General features: G+C 48.5%; 1 protein-coding gene across 2 annotated transcripts in view; it reads right to left on the bottom strand.

Annotated features, from left to right (window-relative positions):
* The window catches only part of rassf6 (Ras association domain family member 6), a 79,066-nt gene that overhangs the window by 19,500 nt on the left and 36,842 nt on the right, over positions 1 to 22,724 (bottom strand). For both annotated transcript variants that reach the window (XM_038804566.1, XM_038804567.1), the window contains exons 4-6: positions 13,206 to 13,345; positions 7,267 to 7,370; positions 5,415 to 5,593 (exon numbers count right to left, since the gene is read on the bottom strand). In XM_038804566.1, coding sequence (XP_038660494.1) covers positions 5,415 to 5,593; positions 7,267 to 7,370; positions 13,206 to 13,345 — 423 coding nt within the window. The remainder of the gene's footprint in view (positions 1 to 5,414; positions 5,594 to 7,266; positions 7,371 to 13,205; positions 13,346 to 22,724) is intronic.

Genomic DNA, 22,724 nt, shown 5'->3' with positions numbered 1-22,724 from the left:
TCAGAGCTCCACATCGTTTCAAATGTAATGAAGCGGGCCTTAATTTGCCAGCAGTCTCTCCACCTTTCTCTCATTCACTGTCGAAATTTGGTACTGGTAATCGTAAGATCTTCTTAAGGCATCCACATTGCTAATTGCTCCCTGTAGTGATATTTGTGGAAAATATTCCTGGCTTCGGAAAAGCTATGTGAGATGGCAATTCCTTCCCTGGCTCATCAATGGAGAGGTGAATGGGGCTGACACTGGTCAGTTTTGACTCAGTTTCACCACTCGAGCAGGTACAGTAAATGCAGCTTGAGTTTCAGGAGGCACACTTTGAACTGCCCAGAATAGCCCGCCTGCATAAGAAGATTTAAGTGGCACCTACGTAATTGATGCCTATGGCAATGGGAAATAGCTTGCTCTGTTTGCCCAGTTTAGGCAGCTGTCTGAAATAAACAGGAACAGTGAAGGGGTGGGGGGGGGGGGGGGGGGGGGGGAACGACTATCTGTCCATCCCATGATCTTTTAACCTAAGGCACCATGGCCATTTAATTTGCATGTGTTGAATTAGTCCTGTGTGAACTTTATAACCGACACCCCAAAAAACCTCCACCCAAACACTAAAAATAATATTAAGTTCAGTAAGACTTTTGGCTAAAATGTACGCACCTGCAAGATGATTAATGCTGCTTGTTTTAGCTGTATTTTGATGAACAAAGTCCTATGTCAATATGTGTTGTAAACAGCACCACCCAAATAAACAGTAATACTTGGCCGGTGTTGTTGTACTGCAAAGTGCACCTCCGTCATCAGGAGTAAACCTAATGGATTCCAGCCTCCACTGTTCAATGATCAGAGCTGGTGCCAGCAATGAATATCTGCTCCCATTAAATAGTAGTAGGGCTATCAACATCAGGAAAATTTAGGATTAATGTTTTTGACAAATGTCTGCAGGGAAATTACAAGTTGATGCAAATACATTTATGGGCGCGATTTAATTTTAAAAAGGATCCCATTTTGGGTGTTAATAGCCTGCAGCACCGAGAACAACCCTGTTATCAAATGGGACAGGTTTTTTAGGCAGCCTGTGCGAAGAACGCCTGCTGAGGCTGCACTTAGCTTCATTTCCTGCAAGAAGAGATCGGGGTGGCATTTAAAAACGGCATCCCGATCTCCCGACCCCCCCATCGCGGCCTCTGGACCCCCCCCCCCCCGAACCTACTGATTAGGGGGTTCACGAGCACCCCTCAACCCACCTCATAAGAGAAAGGAACTCCCAGCCCAATGACCAGCATAGACCACCTGGCACCCAGGCACATTGGCACTGCTAGCCTGGCACCCTGACAGTGCCTCTGCCAACTTGGTGCCCAGGTGGCGGTGCTAAGGTGCCAGGCTGGCATCAGGAGTGCCAGGGTACCACCCTGCCCAGAGCCCAACCATCAGGGGCCTCCAAAGCCTGGGAGCCCCCCCCCCCCCAAATGCCGTTACACCTGGTTCACGATTGTGGTAACCAGTGCTAAACAACATTATGGCGAGGTCTCCCAGGACCGGCATTCATCCCGGGCCTTGGGAGATTCTGGCATAGACATATTTAAGTGAATCTAACTGTGGTAAACCACATGATTGTATTGCCTGGATTGTACTGTATCATACATGCCTGGGATTGTCCAGGTTGGCTCCGCCTGTGGCTCCTCCCCTCGGGGCTTCTGTATAAAAGTGGCAAGTCTCCGCCTCAGGCCCCAGTTCGGGTCCAGAGTCTGGAGGCTTGCTGTTTAGTGTATTAAAGCCTCAGTTAACTTTATCAACTCATCGTGTATTATTGATGGTGTATCACTAACTGCACACTTAAACTCCCAAATCTGGATCACGCCCAGTTAGGGTGGGATCCAAATCGCGATGTCTCACAAGATCTTGTTAGAACCCGCAAGGCGTCCTGAGCGTTATAAATCTCGCAAGAGGCCTCACACGAGATTTAACAACCTCGTTGCATCTCCGAGTAGGGCACGACAAGGCCGTTCGATCAGGTCCTATATCTATAATGTAACAGAAATTTTGGGGTTTGCAAGCCAGTCATATTCCTCACTTGCCACACTTTGCATTTTTATAATAAAGATGTTGTCATCAATGAGGGAAATTTTTATCTGCCAAAATGGCAGGGGTGGGTTGGGTGGGATATTAAATCTGGCTCAGGCATGTTTCAAAGCTATCCAAATCCAGTTTCACTGGAGGCATGGCGGATGACCAACCTGTTCCCAAGAGGTGGGTTACACCATAAAATATTCCAATGCGGCTGGGTGGCCCACACATTTTCTGCATTTAAGGCTTAACCTAGGCTGGCTGGGTTTCCTGAGCCACGGGAAAACTGGCAGGTAAAGGGAGGTGAGGACTGGCTGATCCAGCAGGTAAATACCATTCTAGCATTGGTTGTAGGCCAGAGGGAATTATGCTACCTGTAAACCACTCCTGCAATCGGTCAGCCATTCCCCATCCCCCAAAACAAAACTGTAATTAGATATTTCCTGACCAAGCAGCCATGATATCCACTCAACCTGTCCTCCAGATACTTCCAATCACTCCCCACCACCAACTTCTCCGATCCAATCCAATGGCCTTTTTGATTTTTCCTTGCATGGTCTTTCCAATCTTTCCCTTTGGCATTTCCAATTCCTCCTCTTAGCCCTTCCAATCCCACCCACTGGCCTTTCCGATCCTTCTTCTTTTCTGTGCCAGATCTTTCAAAGTTCCCTATAACCTTTACAATCTCCTCCACCGCCCCAGCCCCAACCAACCTCTAATCTCACCACTCCAACGTCAGACTTCCACCTCACTCCACAGCCTCCACTCTTCCGCTCCTCCTCACGATCTCATGCACCCCCATTCTGTGCCCCCCCCCCCCCCCCCCCCCCCCGATCACCACTACATTTCCAATCATGTGCGTGTTGCTAGACTCACAGAAATATAATTGTGCTGAAGTTGAGGTATTCAGAGGGCCAGCCCAGACCTGATGGACCAAATGGCCCTCTTCTGTTCTGTAACAATTCTGTGATTCTGTAATAATTGCACCATTTATCAGAATTTATCACCATTTTTATCAGGTTGTGGAGGGCCATTCACTTTCCCACAATCATATTACTGCTGTGTCAATCTAAAATTCTAACTCCTGCCCCGACTAACAGGATTGATGTACAATCTCTGCTCCCATTCCATGCACACTGATTGTGCCTCACTGCAGTTTGTTATCTGCTGATATCAGTGACTCGTAAGTTCTTCAAAACTCACTGATAGTGCCCTCTGGTGTATTGGTCAGCTGCTGCCAGGGAGCTTTGCCCGCTAGGTTTGCATCATAAGGACATGCTGTGGGTGAAGTATGGACAATTAGTGGCTGATTTCTAACAGGTATGGCTGGCGTATGTATATTTAAGACATCTGATTGTGATGAATATAAGAAAGTCATATTTTGTAACTTTGCAGTAATATTATTAAAACCTGGGTTAAAATGTTGACAGAAAGTATGTCTACTAGAGATGTGATTGAAAGTGATGGAATCAGTGAGTTTTGCAGGGTAAGTGTTTTACTAACAGATATTGAAAGCCATTTTACCTGTTTGCAGACAGAGAGTTAATGTAATGTTGAAACAGTTTGAGACTGGCTAAACAAATCAAGGCACACCTTGTAACATGAGACAAAAGAATGCTATGTGCTTTTGAGCGCAGCTGATGTAACTAATGGGAGGGGACAGGTCTGTCTGGACAAAGGAGTTTTTTCCCCACAGTACCCTAAGCTAAGCAGAAGGTTTTCAGCTTGGTCCTAAAGGGTTTCTCTCTCCATGAACTCTGCACCAGGATAAACAAGTAAACCTGGTTGCTAACCTTATACATAAAAGTGATATTTGAAATACATGGATTTTCTTAATTGGAATGTAGAGCCAGGTTTCAGGAATCAAGTTAAGATGTTGTAACTGTTAGCTGTTTCTATGTTGCCAAGATGCATAATTCTGTGTACAAATTAAAGATTGTTTACTAACATAAAAGCTGTCTACTGGTCAGTATTATCACTCCTGTGGTGCAGTAACATTTCATCACAGTTATAATGGAAATAGTTTGGTTCTCGTCCGGGATCTTAACCAAAATTGGGGTTCCAGTCCAGACCCATAACATTATTCTGATGATTTCTACCTGATTGTAAAGAAAGATTTGCCTTATCGGATCAGGCGGAACTATTCATGGGGAAGAGGGCCGATTCCCGAGTCTTTGCTTCCCTAATCGCCCGCCGGAGAATCCTGCTCGGCTGGCGATCAACAGCATCACCCACAGCTGCAGTCTGTCTGGCAGACCTGTCAGAATTTCTCCACCTAGAGAATATCAAATTCACCATCCGAGGGTCAGTGGATGGCTTCCCCAAAATGTGGAGGCCATTCACCAACCTGTTCCAGGACCTGTTCGAAGCAAACAGCCAATAGAGCAGGGCATGGGGGTTGGAATGCATGGGAGCCAAGGGGCCACATGGAACAGACAGGGAAGGGAGGGGGAGAGGCTAGAGAAAAAGGAGGGGAAAACGGCTGATATAGAGGCTAGGGACCGTGGAACAAGTCCACCAAAAAAGGAACCCCCAAGGAAATGCCGTAAACAGGATAGGGGAGGGGAGAAGAAAAGGGGGGAGGCCAAATGGCACAAATGGGGGGGGGAGGGCACCAGTCACATGTAAATAACAGATAACTGCCCATTGGACAGTAAGAGACCTAGAAAGGACACTGAAACAACAAATGAACGGGGTGGGAGGTGACCAAGTAGGGGGGAGGGGGAGGGGGATCGGCACAAAGGACAATGACTTGTACATTACAACCACCGCATTGATCCTTACCGAATGTATAGTGTATAAAATGTAAAAACTTCAATAAAAACATTTTTAAAAAAGGAAGATTTGTCTTTATTACATCTTCAGGGCATGCCAAAGTGCTTCACAGTTAATAAAATACTGTTGAAACATAGTCACTCTGTGAGAAGCAGCGCTGTTAATTTACACACAATAAGGTCACACAAATGGGAAGTGAGCTAACCAGTTAACCTGCTATTGGTGGTGTTGGTTGAGGGATAACAGGACACTGGGGGAATCCCCTTATTTTTCTTTACATAGTTCCATGGAATCTTTACCACTTGAACAGATAGTACCTCTGACAATGCAGCACTCTCTCATATAAATGTCAAAGTAGACTATGTGCTGATGTCCTGGACTGGAGATTGAACTCAAATCACTGAGGTATTGCTGCCATTCAATTCTTATCCAAACATTTTGTACAAAGCGAAACATATCGGATGCGGGTCATACTGAGTGCAATTTTTCTCTTGAGTAGATGTAAATCATACATTGGACTTTACGGCCCAGGTTGCATTAATTTTATTTCTGTAGAAAAGAATTGAATTCTTACTTCTTACCTTGTAGTTGTAAAAGTGACCATTAATGGAAAAGCGATGGCGCTGGGCTTTCTTTGCTGCAGTCGCTGCTTGGTCCTTTACCCTCATCTCCACCAGTGACGCATCGCTCCTGGTACGTATCAAGTTGCCACTTTCTGGCTCTCGGTTGCGTTTTGGTTTTAATGTACTGCTCTCAAAGACTATAAGGTCGGAGGAGAAGAGTGTAAGAAACTAAAATCTACCTTGGATACAATTCAGCGTTTTCCCATCTCTTAGCAACAAGCTGGCTGAACATTCGTTCTCACACTTGTAGAACAGAACCATAGATAATTAGACTGATTTCACAACTGGGTAGAAATTTGGATATTGTGGATCGCTACCCAAAGCACTGAGCTGGGCGAAATCATGGTATCACCTTCACTGCTCCTGCACTTTGAAACACAACACTCCCATTCATTAACAACAAGGCAGAAAATGCTCAGAACCCCAGGGTACTATGCATAGTGTAGATGTGTTAAGGCCTTTGATTTTCAAGGATTTTATTGTGGTGATTGTGTATCAGTATAGATGCAATACAACTGAGCAAGCACCAGAGGGAGCACGGGAGAGCTATAAATACACAGGGACAGGAAGTGAGGACACTTCACAGAAGGGGGACTTGGCAGCAGGACTGGCAGACACAGGCAGGCAGCATTTGAGGTAGCTGTAAGTTAAGCTCTGAAGACAGAACAAATTCACAATAAAGCATCTTCTCCAACTTTGAGACTACGAGCTTTATTAAGACACAAGGAACAACACATGGTACCAGGAGTTACTTCAGACGCTTACTACAAGACAACTCCGCTGCAGACACAGAAAGACCAAAATGGCAAGAAAAACGCCTACAGATTTTATATCTGTGGAAGGAAATTTCTCCAAACAGCTTTCCTCACTATTACTGTCAGTGTGAACTTGATCCCCCTCATCACTTCCTCCCATAGCCAAAGGAAATTGTCTTTCCTATTCACTCAATTTCAAACGTATTAGATTTAGAAAAAAGCCTCTCATTTCAGAAAGAACTCAAGGTGTGGTTTAATCTAAACTAATCTGAATTTGGAAAAAATTCCTGATTGCCTGACAACATATAGGCGGGATTCTACTACCCCCCACCCGGTGGGAGAATTGCCGGGGATCGGCTTGAATCCCGCCCCCACCATCCTCCAAATTCTCCCGCCCCCAAAAAATTACCCCGCCGTGAGTCACGCCACCCGCCTCGGAGAATGGCGGGGTCTGGCATGACTCAATGGGCCCCGGGGCTGCCCGAATTCTCCGGCCCGCGATGGACCAAAGTCCCGCCCATTTGTTGCCAGTTCCGCCGGTGTAAATTAGAGTAGGTCCCTTATCGGCAGGACCTGGCGGTGTGGGCGGGCTCCAGGGTTCTTGGGGGGGGGGAGGGGTGCTAGGGGATCTGGCCCGGGGGGGGGTGCCCTCACGGTGGCCTGGCCCATGATCAAGGCCCACCGATCCGCGGGCGTGCCTGTGCCGTGGGGGCACTCTATCCTTCCGCACCAGAGGCTGTGGTCCTCTGCCATTCCCGGTGCAGAAGCGAAGCCCTCTGCGCATGCACGGGGATGATGCCAGCATGCGCTGGTGCTCTCATGCATGCGCCGACTCGCGCCAGCCCGTGGAGGCCCTTCGGCACCGGTTGGCGCGGTGCCAAGCCCCTTTCCCGCAGACCGGCGAGGCGCAAACCACTCCGGGGCGGGACCCCCCCGCCCCGCCTGGTAGGGGTGAATCCCGCCCATAATTTCACCTATGGTATTCTCCAAAAGCCATCAAAGATTTCACAAATCATTATTTATTGGTTCACTCATCCAACCTCCTGGAAACTTACTTGGCTGCTGGATTGTCCTCTGTTGCTTGCCTTCTGGTGCAGCTTCCTCCTCCAGTTCAGCAATGTTGTACAAATTGTCAAACTCTCCCCACCGTGTCATTCCTCTGCAAAGACAAGTTAATTTATACACTAATATAGGAACTGCTGGAAGCACTCAACAGGACTGGCAGCATCAGTGGAGAAAGAAATAAAATTAACGTTCCAGGTCGGTAACCTTTCATCAGGATGATGAAAGGTTTGAGATGTGATAGATTTTAAATCAAGGCAGGAAAAGTGTGATAGGGTGGAAGAGATTAAATGACAAATGGGCTGATGATTCACCGCAAAAGGGAATGGGAAAGTGAAGAAAAAGATTAGGAATGTCATGGTTATGATGATCATGAAGCAGGCCGGGAGGATTGTGAAGCAGGTCAGAATCACTGAGAAGCAGCCAGGGGGAGGGGTATGATGCAAACCGGGGTGGGAGTGTGATGGAAAGAGTGGGGGGGTGGGAGGGGAGGTGTGGCGGGAGTGTGATGATGGGATGGGAGTGTAATGGAGAGAGTTGCGGGTGGGGGGGGGGGGAGTATGATGGAAACGGAGGTTGGGGAGGTCATGTCTCACACATCTGTTAGAGTTCTTTGAGGAGGTAACAAGGAAGTTAGACAAAGGAGAACCAGTGGACGTGATTTATTTAGATTTCCTGAAGGCCTTTGACAAGGTACGCGTAGGAGACTGTTAAATAAGTTGAGTCCATGGTGTTAAGGGTGAGTTCCTGGCATGGATGGAGGATTGGCTGACTGGCAGAAGGCAGAGTGGGGATAAAGGGGTCGTTTTCAGGGTGGCAGCTGGTGACTAGTGGTGTGCCTCAGGGGTCTGTGCTGGGACCACAACTTTTCACAATATACATTAATGATCTGGAAGAAGGAACTGAAGGCATTGTTGCTAAGTTTGCAGATGAGACAAAGATCTGTAGCGGGATAGGTAGGATTGAGGAAGCAGGGGGGCTGCAGAAAGACTTGGACAGGCTAGGAGAGTGGGCAAAGAAATGGTAGATGGAATACAATGTGGAAATGTGTAAGGTTATGGACTTTGGAAGGAGAAATGGAGGCATAGACTAATTTCTAAATGGGAACTTGCTTAGGAAATCAGAAGCACAAAGGGACTTGGGAGTCCTTGTTCATGATTCTCTTAAGGTTAATGTGCAGGTTCAGTTGGAAATTAGGAAGGCAAATGCAATGTTAGCATTCATAGAGGGCTAGAATACAAGAGCAGGGATGTGCTTCTGAGGCTATATCAGGCTCTGGTTCAACCCCATTTGGAGTATTGTGAGCAGTTTTGGGGCCCGTATCTGAGGAAGGATGTACTGGCCTTGGAAAGGGTCCAGAGAAGATTCACAAGAATGATCCCTGGAAGGAAAAGCTCGTCATATGAGGAACGGTTGAGGACTCTGGGTCTGTACTCGTTGGAGTTTAGAAGGATGAGGGGGATCTTATTGAAACTTACAGGTTACTGCTAGGCCTGGATAGAGTGGACGTGGAGAGGATATTTCCACTAGTAGGAAAAACTAGAACCAGAGGACACAATCTCAGACTATAGGGATGATCCTTTAAAACAGAGATGAGGAGGAATTTCTTCAGCCAGAGGGTGGTGAATCTATGGAATTCTTTGCCGCAGAAGGCTGTGGAGGCCAGATCACTGAGTTCTTTAAGACAGAGATAGATAGTTTCTCAAGTGGGTTCAACATAGAAGAAGTAATTACATTTAAATTAGAGTTACTGTGCATGTATGTAAATGTGCAGAGTATGATAAATGGGATTGGTGAGATGCAGACACAGATAGTGATGGGAAATATGATGCGACGATAGCAACAACCTGGCTTAAAGAAGGGCAGGATTGGATATTAAATGTTCCTGGATACACGGTATTCAGGAAAGATGAGCAAGCAAGGAAAGGAGAAATTGTGGCAGTATTGATTAAGTCAAACGTTGCAGCACTGGAGAAGGAGGAGGTCCCAGAGGGGTAAAGGACTGAATCTACTTGGTTAGAGCTAAGGAGCTAGTTTATAGGCCACCAACTAGTGGGAAAGATGCAGAGGAACAAATTTGCAAGGAAATTACAGAGAAGTGCAAGAATTCCAGAGTAGTTATTGTGGGGGACTTTAATTATCCAAACATAGACTGGGATAGTAGTAGTGCAAAGAGGAGGGGCCAGAGTTCCTACACTGTGCTCAGGAACATTTTCTGCAGCAGTATGTTTCCAGTCCAAGAAGAAAAAAGAACTGGTTCTTGGGAATGAGGTGGCTCAAGTGGGTCAAGTGTCAGTGGGGACATTTAGGAGACAGTGATCATTGTGTCATAATGTTCGGAAAACTAAGGTAGTTTAAAGGGATTTATATTTGTATTGGTAAACATTTGAAATAAGGTATAGTTTAAAATGGGTTTACTTTCCTGTTTCTGTGCCTGGAAAGGTAAAACCTATAGTTGGATTCATGCTGGACAAAGGTGTTTGCATTATGTGAGGGTTGGTTCAGTTCCAGTTGTGTTTTTATTGTGCTTAGAGTGGGCTATGGCATGAAGAATAAATATAAGACATAAACATGTGAGCGCTGCTTAGCAACTGTGGTCTTGTAAGGTGGAGGAACTTTCAAATTTTGGTTGGCTAATTTGATTACATTTGCAGGTGAGTAATGAGAGAGAAGACAGCTCTCACAGCTCTGCTAATAGCATTTGGTTTAGAAGAGTAGAGAGGGAACACCTCTCTCAGATTTGCAAGAAGAAAAGCCCTACTATGGAGTAATGTTTAAGAAAACAAGTGCCAAGATCTGAAGAGCAGCTAGTTAAGGAAACTAAAGAAATGAAGAGAAGAGTCCAAGAAGTCTGGAGTTAAGTGAACAGAGACCAAGTTTTGTCCAGAAGAATTCAAGGAAGAGTAAACAAAGTTTTCTGAGTTAAAGAGACAATTGCAGTAACCATATATAAAGTGGGATAACAGCCTTCAAAGGTAAAACGAATGTCTGATGCCATTTCAATGCAGTCGAAGAATTGAGAGTTGAAGCAACTGTGGGCAGTTTGCACAGCAGTCAAGACAAATAAATTCTAAAGGGGTTGGAGTGAAATCCTGGACAGGATTCACTGTTAAATGTGGAGCAGAAGCTTTGTTTAAAAGTATCATTAGGAAAATCTGCTCTGGATTTTGGAATGCAAACTGCAAGGGAAAGCATAATTATGACAGAAGATGTTAAAGTATCTTTTGGGAGTGGAGTTTGGAAACTCTCATGTGACAATCATCTGGGGGGGATTCTGAGGGGACATCCACAAACATTCACTTGACATTCAGGGTGGAGAGTGTACATGTCCAGAGTCATTGGGTATGCTTAAAAGGGACTTTGTGTGTTAATTACACCATTGTAGTTTAAGATGTACTTTGTAATCCATGTTAATCCTAAAACCTGTGTAATTTTTAAGATAAAGGGGAGTAAAGGAGTATTGTATAATAATTTTTTCATGTTTAATAAATGCTTTCTTTCTTGTTGTTAAGCTAATTTGCAGTCCCGTGATTCTGTTCTTCAACGTTTTTTTAAAAAGTAAAAGTTATGGGGCGGGATTATCTGTAGCTCGATGCCAAAATCGGGATTGGTGATCGGGCAGAGAATGGCTTCTTACACCGGATTCAGGGCAGGCACCGATTTGACGGCGGTTTGCGATCCTTTGCCCCCTCCAAATCTGCGTCATCGAGACGTGGGTCGCACGTAGTCGCAAGGCCGCTTTCGCATCATCAGCCGGCCCAGCTGCGATGCTCCGCCCCCGATGGGCCGAGTTCCCGATGGCGCGGGCCACATGTGGTCCCAGTGGCCGGGAATCTGGCATGCTGGCTGCGGACAGTGTCCAGCGCGGCGACGCTAATCTGGGGCGAAATTCTCCGACCCCCCGCAGGGTCGGAGATTCACCTGGGGCCGCCGAAAATACCGCCCCCGCTGTGGCAGAAATTCTAAGCCACCCGGGAATTGGCGGGGGCGGGAATCACGCCCCGTCGATTGGCGAGACCCCCTGTGGCGATTCCCCAGCCCGCGATGGGCCTAAATCCCGCCGCTGGGAGGCCTCTCCCGCCGCCGTGGTTTGAACCACATCTGGTGGCGGCGGGATCGGCGGCGCAAGCGGGCCCCCGGGGTCCTGGGGGGGCGCGGGGCGATCGGACCCCGGGGGGTGCCCCCACGATGGCCAGGCCCACCGATCGGCGGGCGGGCCAGTGCCGTGGGGGCACTCTTTTTCTTCCGCCGCCGCCACGGCCTCCACCATGGCGGAGGCGGAAGAGAATCCCCTAGCGCGCATGCGCCGGCGGTGACGTCAGCGGCAGCTGACGCACCGGCGCATGCGCAAACTGGTGAAGGCCTTTCGGCCAGCCCCGGCGCCGGGCGGCAAAGGCCGCTGGAGCCGGTTTGGGCGGCAGTTGGTGTGGTGCCAACCGCTCTGGGTGGGCCTAGCCCCCAAAGGTTCGGAGAATTCCGCACCTTTGGGGAGGCCCGACGCCGGAGTGGTTGGCGCCACTCCGCTACGCTGGGACCGCCCGCCCCGCTGGGTAGGGGAGAATTTCGCCCCAGAGATCCATGCTGTTGGCTGGGGGGCTGCTGCTAGGGCTGGGGGGAGTGGTGGGGGCTGGCCAGGGGTGGTTGTGGGGTCGGGGTGGGCAGGTTAGGGTTCCAGCATGGCCAGTGCCATTTTTTCCAGCGCAACATGTGCGGCTCTGTCAGCCCTGTGCATGCGCGGATTCTCTGCCGATTCTCCGGCAATTTTCATCGCGATCCACCAGTGTTCCACGCAATGCTGGTGCTAGACCCTCACTGAGATATATTCCCACAAAGGGATTGGTAGGGGAAAATTCCAGAGCCCCCTGGATGATGAAAGATTTAGAGATTAATGTGGTTAGCAATGCTGCCCCACAGCCTCAGGGACCAGGGTTCAATTCCGGCCTTGGGTGACTGTGTGGAGTGCGCACCTTCTCCCGTGTCTGCATGGGTTTACTCCGGGTGCTCCGCAGTTTCCTCCCACAGTCCAAAAATGTGAAGGTTAGCTGGGGTTACAGGGATAGGGCAGGGTGCTCTTTCAGAGGGTCAGTGAAGACTTGAAGGACCGAATTGCCTCCTTCTGCACTGCAGTGATTCTATGAAAATGTAGCAAAAATGTGAGCTTATGGCAGATGTCAAGTGGATAATACAATTGAGAACCAGAGTGAATGTATAAGGTTCAGAGGTGAATTGAAAGGGCAGGGGCGTGGCAGTAGATGAATTGCACTTTCAGAGGGTCAGCACAAACACGATGCACCAAATGGCCTCTTTCTGTGCTCTAACCATACTATGATTCTATAACACCTTTGTGGGAGCACTACATGGACAGCAATGTTTCATAGAATTTTACAGTGCAGAAGGTACCCAGACCCATGGGAGGGCAATGACAGGACAACAATTGAGATGATGGCAGTGCCTCCGACATTCCAAATGCAATTAAGCAAAATTACTTCTGCAGGTTCCAATATTCTGCATTGCCCAAAGACATGTGCACTTGCCCACCCACAGAGCATCCTGAGTATCATGTGATAAAGTCAACATTGGAGTAGACAGGGGAGCGAGAGTGGAGGGTTGGAGCGGAATGTGTGGGGGAGGGTAGGAATCAGCTGGGGTCTGCGGGGCTAGTCAATGGCAGGGGAAACCCTCAAGAGGGGGTGTCTGAGGAAGTGAACTCCGCAAGGATAGAATCTGAGAGGGCAGTTTCTGAGAGGTTAGATATTATGGGGTGTGGGGGAGGGGCGCAAAGTGGCACTTGTATTTAGAAATATCTATCCTGCACTCCCAGAGAGCAAGACTCCTTTCTGGGAAGTCCCAGTTTGTCCTGCAATATATGAGCATACACACGTGTGTGCATACAGAAGTGAGGTAGCTGCATATTTTCACTATTGACGCTTACCTTTTATTTGTTATAACATCTGGGGACTGGAGGACTTTTGGTGATGGTATAGATTTTTCATCATTAATCTGTAATCTTATTGGTTGATGTACGCCCCACGAAATATCTAATACTCCATCTAGGATGATATTTCCATTATTCTATAAAGAATGAGATGTTTCAATTACAAGAGAAGCCTCAACATAAAATGTTACATGGAAAATAAAAATACTTAAGTAACAATTCTGGTAAAATGATTAAGACCCACAGAGCTGGGCAGATACAAATACAATTCAGCACCATTTGCATCTCACCAGTGGAGGGTGTTAATCAGGCTCTCTGAAGTACTCATACTTAAATATGTTTTAACCATTTCTAACAGTTTAAATTCACGTGTAGTATCTGCTCTGCCTTTTGGCTCAGATCTGGTATGTCTCTCTTGTGGGGACCATGAATTGGATTCAATTTGAATTTGAATTGTTTGTTGGAGCAGGCAAGGAGCTGGATTAGGGGTTCGCCCATGTCCACACTCTGAGCCCTCGCTTTGTAACCCAGAAAAAGTAAATCCATCAAATAGGGCAGCAGGCAGAAACCACCGGTTCACACAATTCATTGCCTATTATAACCTACTTGTGCCTTGAAGACTAGGGACTGGTTATAGTGATGCAACATAGCGAAAATGATGATACTGTTTAAAAGATTCAACAGTGCTTGAGTACTAAGTCCAGCGAATCATTTGGTTAGGTTTCTGGTAAAGTGATGATTATTTCTACCTTCAAACTGAGCATTCCCTTCATCATATCCGGTGGCACTACCACCAGCTAAGAACAGCACCATGCATACCTAAAAATGAGGTGTCAACCAGGTGAAGCTACAACACAGAGCTATGCCAAACAGTGGTAGCAATGCGTGATGGACAGAGCTAAGCTATTCCACAACAAATGGCTCAAATCAAAGCTCTGCAGTCCTGCCACATCCAGTTATGAATGTTGCGAACGATTACACAACTAACAGGAGGAGGGGATTCTATGAAAACCCCATCTCAATGATGGGGAGCCCAGCACACCAGTGCAAAAGATACCATCTTCAACCAGAAACACCGTGTGGATGATCGATCTTGGCCTCCTCCTGAGGTCAGATACCAGTTATCATCCAGTTCAACTCACTCCAAGTGATAAGACAAATAGACTGAAGGCACTGGATATTGAAAAGGCTACAGATCCTGAGAACAACCCAGCAATAGTACAGAAAACTTGGGGCTCCAGAACTAGTTGCTCCCTGAACCAAGCTTTTCCAGTACAGCTACAACTTTGGCAGCTACCTGGCAATGTGGAAAGGTGCCCAGGTATGTCCTGCCCACAAAGAGCACAAATCCAATCCGGCCAATTACCACCCCATCAGTCTATTCCTTCAGAAAAGTAACGGAAGGGGTTGTCAACAGTACTATTGAGCGGCACTTGCTTGGCAATAACCTGATCACTGACGTTCCACTTGGGTTCCGCCAGGGCCACTCAGCCATTAACCTTATCATACCCTTGGCCCACACGTGGACAAAAGAGATGGACTCCAGAGGTGAGGTGAGAGTGACTGCCCTTGACATCAAGGAGCCTCAGCCAAACTGGAGTCAATGGGAATCAGGAAACTGTTCCACTGGTTGGAGTGATACTTGGCACAAAGGAAGATGGTTGTGGTGGTTGGAGGTCAATCATCTCAGCCCTAGGACATCACTGCAGGAGTTCCTCTGGGGAGTATCCTAGGTTTAATCATTTCAGCTGCTTCATCGATGACCTTCCCTTCATCATGTTCAGTTCACTGATGACTGCACGATGTTCAATGCTGTCCACAACGTCTAAGATACGGAGGCAGTTCTTGCCCATATGCAGAAAAATCTGGACAACTTTCGGACCTGGGCTAAGTGGCAAGAAGCAGTTGTGCCACACAGGTGCCTGACAATGACCATCTCCAGCAAGAGAGAATCTAACCATCGCCCATTGGCTTTCAATGGTATTATCAATGCTGAATCCCCCACTATCCTGGGGATTATCATTGACCAGAAACTGGATGATACTAGCCATATAAATACTGTGGCTGCAAGAGCAAGTCAAAAGCTGGAATCTTGCAGCGTGTCTCTCCTCCTGACTCCCCAAAGCCTGTCCACCATTTACAAGGTGTAAGTCAGGAAGGGTCATCAACGGTGCTATCAAGCAGAATTTGCTTAGCAATAAGCTGCACACTGCCGCTCAATTTAGGTTCTGCCAGGGCCATCCAGCTCCTGACCTCATTAAAATCTTGATTAAAACATGGACAAAAGAGCTGAACTCCAGAGGTGAGGTAAGAATGACTGCCCTTGACATCAAGGCAACTTTTGACCGAGTGTGGCATCAAGGAGCCCTCGTAAAAGTGGAGTCTATAGGAGTCTGGGGGAGCGGGGAGAGATTCTTTGCTATTTTGCATTATACCTGGCGCAAAGATGTGGTTGTTGAAGTTCAATCATCTCAGCTCCAGGATGTTCATGCACGATTTCCTCAGGATGGTACCCTTGGCCCAGCCATCTTCAGCTGCTTCATCAATGACCTTCGTTCTACCACAAGGTCAGAATGGGGATGTTCGCTGATGATTGTACAATGTTCAGCATTATTCATGACTCCTCAGATACTGCAGCAGTCCGTATCCAAATGTAGAAAGACCTGGACAATATCCAGGATTGGGCTGACAAGTGGCAAAGAACATACATGCAACACAAATGCCAACAATGACCATCTGTAAGAAGAGAGAATCTAACCATCCCCATGACATTCAATGGCATTAACATTGCTGAATCCATACTATCACCATCCTGGGATTACCATTGACCAGGAACTGAAGGGGACTCGTGACATGGTGGCACAGTTGTAGCACTGCTGCCTCACGGTGCCAGGGACCCAGGTTTGATTCTGACCTTGAGTGACTGTGTGGAGTTTACAAGTTCTCCCTGTGTCTGCGTGGATTTCCTCCCATAGTCCAAATATGTACGGGTTCATTAGATTAGCCACGCTAAATGATCCAGCAATGTTCAGGTTAGGTTATGGGGTTACAGGGATAGGGTTTGGTGGACGGGGAAGTGGGCATGGGTAGAGTGCACTTTCAAAGGGTTGGTGCAGACATGATGGGTCGAATGGCCTCATTCTGCATTGTAGGAATTTTATCATTCTATGATATAAATAGTGAGGCTTCAGGAGCAAATCAGAGGCTAGGAATCTTGTGGACAGTAATTCATCTCCTGACGCCTCCCCCCCCACCACTCCCAAAACCCGTCCATCATCTAAAAGGAACAAGTCAGGAGTGCGAAGGAATCCCTCCACTTGCTTGGATGAGTGCAGCTCCAACACTCAAGAGGCTTGACACCATCCAGGGCAAAGCAGCCCGCTTTACTGACACCCCAACCGCAAGCATTCACTCCCTTCACCACCGACACACAGTAGCAGCAGTGAGTATCATCTACAGGATCCACTACGGGAACTCACCAAGGCTCCTTAGGCAACACCTTCCAAACCCACACCCACTACCATCTAGAAGGAGAAGGATGGCAGACACATGGGAACACCACCGCCTGGAAATTCCCCGACAAGCCACACACCATTCTGACTTGGATATATATCACTGTTCCTTCAATGTTGCTGGGTCAAAAGCCTGGAACTCCCTTCCTAACAGCACTGTGGGTGTACCTACACCACGTGGACTGCAGTGATTTAACAAGACAGCTCACTACCACTTTCTCGTGCAACTAGGGATGGACAATAAATGCTGGCCCAGCCAGCAATAGCCACATCTCAAGAATGGATTTAAAAAATTGCTTATTTTTTTAGCTGCAGTCCTCACAGTGACCAGCAGGGTGGCGTATTGCCAAGCCTTGGAAATGTCACTCTTTAACCTATGGTTTTCGAGGCCTGTGTTGAACTCTGTTCTGATTTTCTACCTGTCCACGCCTACCCAAAGACATGGCTGTGCTCACACATGAACATATGGATGGCACGGTAGCACATGTGCGGCATGGTAGCACAGTGGTTAGTACTATTACTTCACAGCGCCAGGGTCCCAGGTTTGATACCGGCTTGGATCACAGTCTGTGCGGAGTCTGCACACTCTCCCTGTGTCTGCTTGGGTTTCCTCCGGGTGCTCCGCATTCCTCCTACAAGTCCCGAAAGACGTGCTGTTAGGTAATTTGGACATTCTGAATTCTCCCTCCATGTATCCGAACAGGCGCCGGAGTGTGGCGACTAGGGGCTTTTCACAGTAACTTCATTGCAGTGTTAATGTAAGCCTACTTGTGACCATACAGATTATTATTATAAGGACATAATAAATAGGATTATGAGCAGGCCAATGGAGCCAGCTCTGACATTCAATAACTTCATGACTGAACTTTTACATGAACTCAATTTTCTTGGCACTCCCATAATCCATATAATTTTTAGACACCAAGGGAATCAATCAATTTCTGTTTTGAAGAAACTGAAGGATTGTGATGATGGAAATTTCAAGCAACCTTTTAATTTGGTGGAAAGCCAATTTCTACTTTTCCATTTCTCAACCCCTAATTCACTACTCTCTCTAGATGACATGTTACCCCAGCCTTACCAGGTGCAAATGAAGGGCGGGATTCTCTCAGCCCGGGCTGGGCCGGAGAATCTCCGCGACCAGCACAAATCGTGCCACGAGGCCCCGACGCCGGGATGCTATTCTCCGCAGAGTGGCGCCGGCCAGGGGTCCACCGATCGACGGGTCGGCCTCTCTGGCTGGGGGCCTCCTTTCTTCCGCGCCAGCCCCTGTAGCCCTGCACCATGTTGCGTCAGAGAAGGGAGACACTGCGTATGTGTGCGTTGGCGCCGGTGTCACTGTGCATGCGCGAGTTGGCGCCGGCCCCACTGCGCATGCGCGGACCCCGCGGTGCCCAGTTCATGGCAGGATCAGCAGCTGGGGTGGCCGCACCAGTGCTGTCCTGGCCTTTGTAGGGGCCAGAATTGCTGATCCTAGGCCGTGTTGACGTCGTCAAGAAACGCAACGGCGTTTCCGACGGTCTGAACACTTCGCCTCAGGATCAGAGAATCCCGCCGCAAGTGTTTGAATTTCTGGTTCATATTTCTTTTCAATCTTATTTCCAACCATCTACTTGGCTGGCTCCCTTTAATGGGATGAATCACACAGCATCAACAATTCCATCAATTCCACACATTGACCTTTCAGTGGGAATAATATCTATTTTGCATGAAGCTTGTTCCTTTTATGACCTTTAGCTCTGAGCTCATGGACTAAGGAAAACAACCAACTTGAGTTGACATTATATTTTAAAGACCAGTGTCATGCCTTCCTTCAATATTTTTCCTCTAATGAAAATAAATTCCACTTTTTATTCTTTCTTCATAACTTTCAAGTTCTTAGAGCGAAGTTACTTTTCCTTGAATCCTTGGCATCAATGTCATTTTAAAGACAAGGTGCCCAAAATTGCATCATAGAATCCCTACAGTGCAGAAGGAGGCCATTCGACCCATCGAGTCTGCACCGACTCTCTGAAAGACCACCCTACCACTAGGCCCAATTCCCTGCCCTAGTCCTGCGACTCCACCCTGAAGGGCAATTTTATCATGATCAATCCACCTAACCTGCACATCTTTGGACTGTGGGATTAATTTTGCTCGTTAGATTTGGCATCAAGGTTTGAAGGTTTGGCTCAGGACACAGCACACAGAAGCAAAGTGAGTAGACAGCACATCCAGTAATGGGGAACCTGCTGGATTTAATATCTGTTACTTTCATTGGACAAACTATCAGATGGTCCCATATGGTCATGGGTTTCCACCCACCTAGCCTTAATACCTTCCATAGACACATACCTGAAGGCAATGGTCCGTGTTCCTAAGGTTATTTCCTCTTTAAAAATAAAATTCCCTAATTGTATGGGTTGGATTGTTGTTTTTGTTTTTTTCTCTGGGACTGGGTGGGAGGGGACGGTATACCTTGGGGTGGGGGGAGCCACCCACGCTAGCTAACTAAAGTCGGCTAGTGAACGGAGGTGAGATGAGAGGAGGGCTGTGGACATTGGGGCCTGGTTAGCAGGTTTTGATGGGTCTATGCAGTGAGCATGTTTGGGGGGGGGGGGGGGGGGTGGGGGGGGGGGGGTGTTAGATGCTGGAAGATGTTTTATTGGAGAGGAAATGTAGGGGGGATTTTGGGAGGGGTAAGGGTTTTGATGTTAATAATGGATAGGGGCGGGTCAGGCTCATGGGGCAGGGCCCGGTGGTATGATAATGGTGGATAAGAAGGGTGGGGAGGAGTGAGAGACCCCCAGTTAGGATAGTCATGTGGAACATGAGGGGGTTAGGAGGTCTGGTCAAGAGGTTGCGCATCTTAAAAGTTTGAAAGCCGATGTGGCAATGCTGCAGGAGACTCACTTGAGGGTGAAGGGCCAGGTGAGACTTAAAAAGGGCTGGATTAGCCAAGTGTTTCACTCTGGATTTGACGGAAGGGCTCGAGGGGTCGCGTTAATGGTCAACAAAAGAGTACGCTTCCAGATGGAGAAGGTGGTTGCAGATCAGGGGGGTAAATTTGTGACAGGGGTGCTGGAGGGGAGGTTAGTGGCGCTGTTAAGTGTATACGGTCCCAATTTGGACGATGTGGGATTCGCGAAGGTGTTTGGGGCCATCCCCGACTTGGACACACACAAACTGATAGTGGGGGGGGGGGGGGGACTGGAACTTGGTGCAGCAGCCAGGGTTGGACAGGTCACGGCCGCGCTCGCTGGTCCCATTGGGGGGGGGGGGCAAAGGCGTTGGCTGGGCTAATGGTGGAAATGGGAGGGGTGGATCCTTGGAGGGTTCTGCAACCGAGGGAACAGGAGTACTCGTTTTTCGCAGCAGTCCATAAGGTGTCTTTGACTTTTTCATGGTGGGGAAGGCTTTGCTGGCTGGGGTTAAGGGGTCGGAATACTCGGCAATTGCAGTGTCAGATCATGCTCCACATTGGGTGGATATAGTGCTGAAGAAGGGGGTAGCGGAGAGACCAGAGTGGAAATTAGATGTGGGACTTTTGGGGGACCAAGGGTTCTGTGACAAAATTGAAAAGGTAATCGAGGAATATTTATGGGTAAGGTGTCGAAGGCAGTTGTCTGGGCGGCTCTAAAATCGGTGGTGAGGGGTGAGGTGATCTCGCTTAAGGCCAGGGTGGACAAAGAGGAGAGGCTGGAGCGGCAAAGGGTAATAGATGAGATGTTGGAGGTAGATAGGAGTTATGCAGAAGTTGGGGACCCAGCGAAGTTGGAAAAGAGGAAGGAACTACAGGTGAGCTTTGACCGACTATCTACCAGGAAGGCGGTGCTCCAACTGAGGCGAGCAAAGGGTGCAGGTTACGAACATGGAGATAAGTCTGTTAGCAGGTCAGCTCCGGAGGGAAGCAGCGGCAAGGGAAATTGTTCAGGTGAGGGATAGGGCAGGGAAGTTGGTGGTGGCGCCGGATCTGATTAACAAGGTTTTTGAGGGGTTTTATGAGAGGTTCTAGGTCAGAGCCGCCTGGAGGAGACCAGGAGACGCAGGAATTTCTAGATGGGTTGGAGTACCCGAGGTTAGGGGAGGGGGACAGGGCTACATAAGAAGGAGCAATATTGGAGCAGGAGATAAAAGATGCGATTGGGAGGATGCAGGCGGGGAAGGTGGCAGGGCCAGATGGGTTTCCGGTGGACTATTATAAAAATTTAAAGGATAAGCTGGCACCCCCGATGGTGGGTATGTTTGAAGAGGCGATAGGGAAGGGGGTGTTGGCACAAACTTTGGGGCAGGCACCGATTTCCCTGTTGCTACAAAAGATAAGGACCCAACGGAGTGTGGGTCATATAGGCCCATATCACTTTGAAACGTGGACATAAAAGTATTGGCGAAGGTACTGGCAGGTAGGCTGTAGGAGTGCCTCCTGAAGGTGGTAGGTCAAGATCAGACAGGGTTAGTGAGAGGGAGGCAGCTCTTTTCAAATGTTAGAAGGGTATTGAATGTGGTTATGGCACCGGCAGAGGGCAAGGAAACAGAGGAGGTTGTGGCATTGGAAGGCGTTCGATTGGGTAGAATGGGGGTACTTGATGGCAGTTCTGGAGCGGTTTGGGATTGGACCAAGATTTGTGAACTGGGTAAAGCTACTATATAAGGAGCTGAGGGCAAGTGACCGCGCATACAACATCAGCTCGAGTTACTTTTCTCTCCACCGTGGGACTAGGCAGGGATGTCCTATGTCCCCCCTGCTGTTTGCACTCGCGATTGAGCCATTGGCCATCGCATTAAGAAGTTCGGGGATATGGAAAGGAATAGTGCGGGGGGGGGGGATAGAGCATAGGGTGTCCTTATGTGCCGATGACTTGCTGTTCTACGTGTCGGAACCGAGTGTGTCGATAGGGGGAGCATTGGAGCTGCTTCTGATGTTTGGGTCTTTCTCGGGGTACAAACTAAATCTAGCAAGAGTGAGTATTTTGTGTTGTCTCGGCCGGGGGTGGGGGCAGGGGTGGGGGGGCTGCCATTCCGTAGGGTAGGGAATCACTTTAGATACCGGGGGGTGCAGGTTGCCTGGGAGTGGGGGGGCGGGGGGGGGGGGGGGGGGGGGGGCTCCGCAGGTACACCATTTCTAGTTTGGTGGGGAGAGTGAAAGCTGATCTGGCAATGTGGGATGGTCTCCCTCTGTCACTGGCGGGTCGGGTACAGGCGGTTAAAATGAACGTGCTGCCTTGATTTCTGTTTATTTTCCAATGCCTGCCGATTTTCCTGCCAACGGCATTTTTCGGAGAGATTGAAGGAATGATTACTTTGTTCATGTGGGGAGGGAAGGTGGCCAGAGTTAGAAAGGTGCTGCTACAGAGAGGAAGGCAGTCAGGGGGTTTGGGTCTTCCGAACCTGATGTATTACTACTGGGCACCAAACGTGGAGAAGGTGCGGAGCTGGGTAATGGGAGGAGAAGGGGATTAGGAGACAAAAAGATTTGTTTCTCAGGGGTCGGTTTGCAGGATTGAAGGAGCTGGAAGCAAAGTATGGGCAGGAGCAGGGGGAAATATTTAGATACATGCAGGTTCGAGATTTTGCCAGAAAGGAGATACAGAGCTTCCCTGTGGAGCCGGCCTCCACATTGCTGGCGGAGGTGCTGACGACAGGGGAACTGGAGAAGGGGGTAGTGTCAGCAGTTTACGGAGCTATTTTGGAAGAGGAGAAGGCACAACTGGAAGGGATCAAGCAAAGTGGGAGGAAGAGTTGGGAGAGGATATGAAGGAGGGGTTCTGGTGTGAGGTGATCCGGAGAGTGAATGCCTCCACCTGGTGCGCGAGGGTGGGGCTGATACAGCTGAAGGTGGTATACAGAGCACACCTCACGAGGGCGAGGATGAGCCGATGTTTTGAAGGAGTAGAACATGTGTGTGAGCTTTGCGGGGCAAGGGGCCGGGCGGGGGGGCGGGGGGGGGGGGGGGGGCGCTAATCACGTTCATGTGTTTTGGTCCTGTCCAAAGCTGGAGGATTACTGGAAGGAGGTTTTTAGGGTA

Source organism: Scyliorhinus canicula, chromosome 8 (assembly GCF_902713615.1).
Source record: "Scyliorhinus canicula chromosome 8, sScyCan1.1, whole genome shotgun sequence".
Classification (NCBI taxonomy): domain Eukaryota; kingdom Metazoa; phylum Chordata; class Chondrichthyes; order Carcharhiniformes; family Scyliorhinidae; genus Scyliorhinus; species Scyliorhinus canicula.
This window is presented reverse-complemented; position numbering and strand designations above follow the sequence as displayed.